Source organism: Ammospiza nelsoni, chromosome 17 (genome assembly GCF_027579445.1).
Source record: "Ammospiza nelsoni isolate bAmmNel1 chromosome 17, bAmmNel1.pri, whole genome shotgun sequence".
Classification (NCBI taxonomy): Eukaryota; Metazoa; Chordata; class Aves; order Passeriformes; family Passerellidae; genus Ammospiza; species Ammospiza nelsoni.
Window position 1 is genome coordinate 5,951,652 of NC_080649.1, and position 2,710 is coordinate 5,954,361.

The 2,710-nt window shown below is 46.7% G+C and overlaps 1 protein-coding gene across 1 annotated transcript; it reads right to left on the bottom strand.

Annotated features, from left to right (window-relative positions):
- Window positions 1–407: 407 nt before the first annotated feature.
- FOXL3 (forkhead box L3) lies at window positions 408–2,339 on the bottom strand. The gene is made up of 3 exons (XM_059484734.1): window positions 2,222–2,339; window positions 1,374–1,542; window positions 408–1,021 (listed from the first exon to the last, which is right to left on the bottom strand). Exons 1-3 carry the CDS (start codon window positions 2,326–2,328, stop codon window positions 539–541), a joined length of 759 nt encoding a protein of 252 aa, XP_059340717.1. The 5' UTR covers window positions 2,329–2,339; the 3' UTR covers window positions 408–538.
- Between the last annotated feature and the right edge of the window lie 371 nt (window positions 2,340–2,710).

Genomic DNA, 2,710 nt, shown 5'->3' on the forward strand with positions numbered 1-2,710 from the left:
AATCAGGGAAGACAGGGTGAATGTCTATAATTCCTTTTAAGAAACAAATTTCCACCCCCTTGCCCCCCTACATTCCCAGCCAGTGTAAGTAGACAGAATTACACTGGTTTAGATCAGCTTAAGTTCTGACCTATATACTCCAGTGGAGTTAATCCTAATTTCCACCACTGAAAGTGGGATCAAATTCACTTTGTCTTTAATAAAGCAGTGGATGATAAGCGAGTCTCTTCTCTGTCGGATTCTGCTTGAGAAAGGAAATTCTTTGTGGTGCTAAATGATGTCCAAGACAGTTTATATAAAATAAAGCTAGAATTTCATCAATTTCAGCATGGTGAAAACCAATATTGGTAACAGCTATTTATGCTTTAATCTTAGCAAAGTTCCTTGGGTACAGACAGGGCATCAGCTGGTGTGGTGAGTCTGTAACCCTTTCTGAGCGCTGCTTGGGAGGAAAAGGAGGAGGCAGGCGGCTGATTTTCAGTGACATGAGGCTGCTGAACACACTGAGACTCAGACTTTGTTACACCAATAAATAACATCACATTGTCCAGAACTGGAGGTTAATATGCGGGGCCTCCAGGAGGTGATATTTGTTTTCTTGCATGTTGTACTGAGATCTCAGGACAGGCAAAGGGTCGGGGGCTGAAAGGATGTAATCGATGCTGAATTTGATTTCAGAATCCGATTTTGCTAAGGAGGAATTGCTCAGGCTCTGCCTGCTGGTCACGCTGTTTGGAGCAAACCCACAAGGCTCCACAAGTTTTGGGCCCGGTTCAATTCTTTCATGTTTGCTTTCAGAAGAGGAAATGTTGTTCAAAGCAGAGTCCACAGAAGAGATACTGGGGGATGAAGGACTTTTCACTCTGCTCGGTCTCTGCTCCTTGTGCTCCCTTTTCACGTTCCTCCTCCTCCGTCTTCTCCTGTAATTCCCATTTTCAAAGAGATCCAGCATGGATTCGCATCCTGCTGCAAAGCTCCAATAGTTTCCTTTCCCCTTCTCATTCCCTTCTGTTCTGGGAACCTGTATTTATTTAAAGGCAGTTCAGTGTTTGTATGTGTTACAGATGCTGCTGTTTAGCATCTGCATTCATTTACATTTAAGAATGGTGTAAACACATATGACAAGACTTTTAAGCCTATTCTCTGTCATTATATGAGTAAGATGTAAGCCCCATCCTCTTCAATTTGTTATCTATTAGCATACATCAGACAAGGATATAGTCCTTATCTCTCTAATTGACAACTCAGAGAGATTTTAAGTGATTTGCAGCTCAGCTGTTTGTTTCCCTTCTTTCCTCGTGATGAGATTATTGCTGCCTATATTTTTTTAGCCATGCACGGTGTGTATGTAAATACACAGTAACTGATCTTACCTTCACAAAACAACTGTTAAGCGATAAGTTATGTCGGATGGAGTTCTGCCAGGCTCTTTGATTTGATCTGTAGTAAGGAAATTTCTTCATTATAAAGTCATAAATGCCAGAGAGGGTGACTTTATTTGAAGGACTTTGCTGGATGGCCATTGCAATTAAGGCAATGTAGCTGGAAAAAGGAAAACTTGCTGTTACACCATCGCCCTACTCACAGACTCAGTTTTTAGGACCACATGGGTACATGTGTACTTCTATCCTGCTTCCAAAATTCCCCTGGTGGATCTGTGCCCTGAATTAAGGTGTCCTAGGGAGAAGTGCTGAGTGTGGTCACTGCCTGTGCTCCATGAGCCCCAGGTGACACAGCAGGGTCAGTGCCAGGCACTCAGTGCAGAGGACAGGATCACACACCTCTCCAACTCCCTCTGAAAAGTTTCCCTGAGCAGGAAGGCTGCAGTGAGGCAGAGCAGGCTCAGAGTCCCTGTCACAGGAGACTCTGCTTGTGGAAAGGACCTTAAGTGTCCCTATGAACACCTACACTGTGCTCCTTCCCACCACACCGGCATTTTCTTTATCCAATTCACCCCTTGGCACACTGAAAAATTTAATTCCCTTCTCCCAGGGGTCCTGGAGGTTGGTTCTGTCTGAGATCTGGGAGCTTAAGGGCATGCCAGAGTTGCTGTGACCCCTCTTGGGAGGAAACAAATCATGAACACTTCACACAGAGAAAGGGGGGAAACCTGCCCACTGCAGTGCCAGACCCATCTCACACAGCTGGCCCCTGTGATCCCACCAGCCCAGAGCTCAGAAACCTCACACAGACAGGGGGACTTGGAAAAACTTCCTCTTACCTGTACGCTGGTCTGGTGAATTTTTTCTCTTCGTCAGAACTACAGGTAGGATAATCATCCCCGTCATAATTGAAGCAGTTGTAGGGGTACTGCGTGTTGTCAAACATCGTCCTGCTCCTTGCTCAGCTCCTGTGGAGTGAGAGAGATGGAGTGATGTTTCTCAGAGCTTGGACTCCCTCCTCCCTTCTTCCCTCCCCTCTGTCTGTCTCATTCCCTCTCTCCCCCCTCCTCACACTCCCTATCCTCCGTGCACACACACACACACACACACACACACACACACTCTCTCCGTGATGGGGTGGGGATTTGTTTGTGCAATTCTCGCGTCCCAGCCAGCCCGTCTGTCCGGATATTATTTTTTTGGGGGGGGGGATTGTTGTTATTGCTGTCCTGGCTGTTTTCCCCAGCAGGGTGGCACAGGGCAGGCTGCTGGGGGCTGCTGGGGCTGGGGTTTGGGGTGAGCATCCAGATTAGGGGCTGTTTGGTGCC

Bases quoted from the DNA above. Each gene is read 5' to 3' on its own strand.
- FOXL3 (XM_059484734.1), bottom strand. From the start codon at position 2,328: ATGTTTGACAACACGCAGTACCCCTACAACTGCTTCAATTATGACGGG. The intron at 1,543-2,221 runs GTAAGAGGAAGT...TCCTTTTTCCAG, and splicing joins TTCACCAGACCAGCGTACAG to CTACATTGCCTTAATTGCAA. The intron at 1,022-1,373 runs GTAAGATCAGTT...AAATAAATACAG, and splicing joins TTAACAGTTGTTTTGTGAAG to GTTCCCAGAACAGAAGGGAA.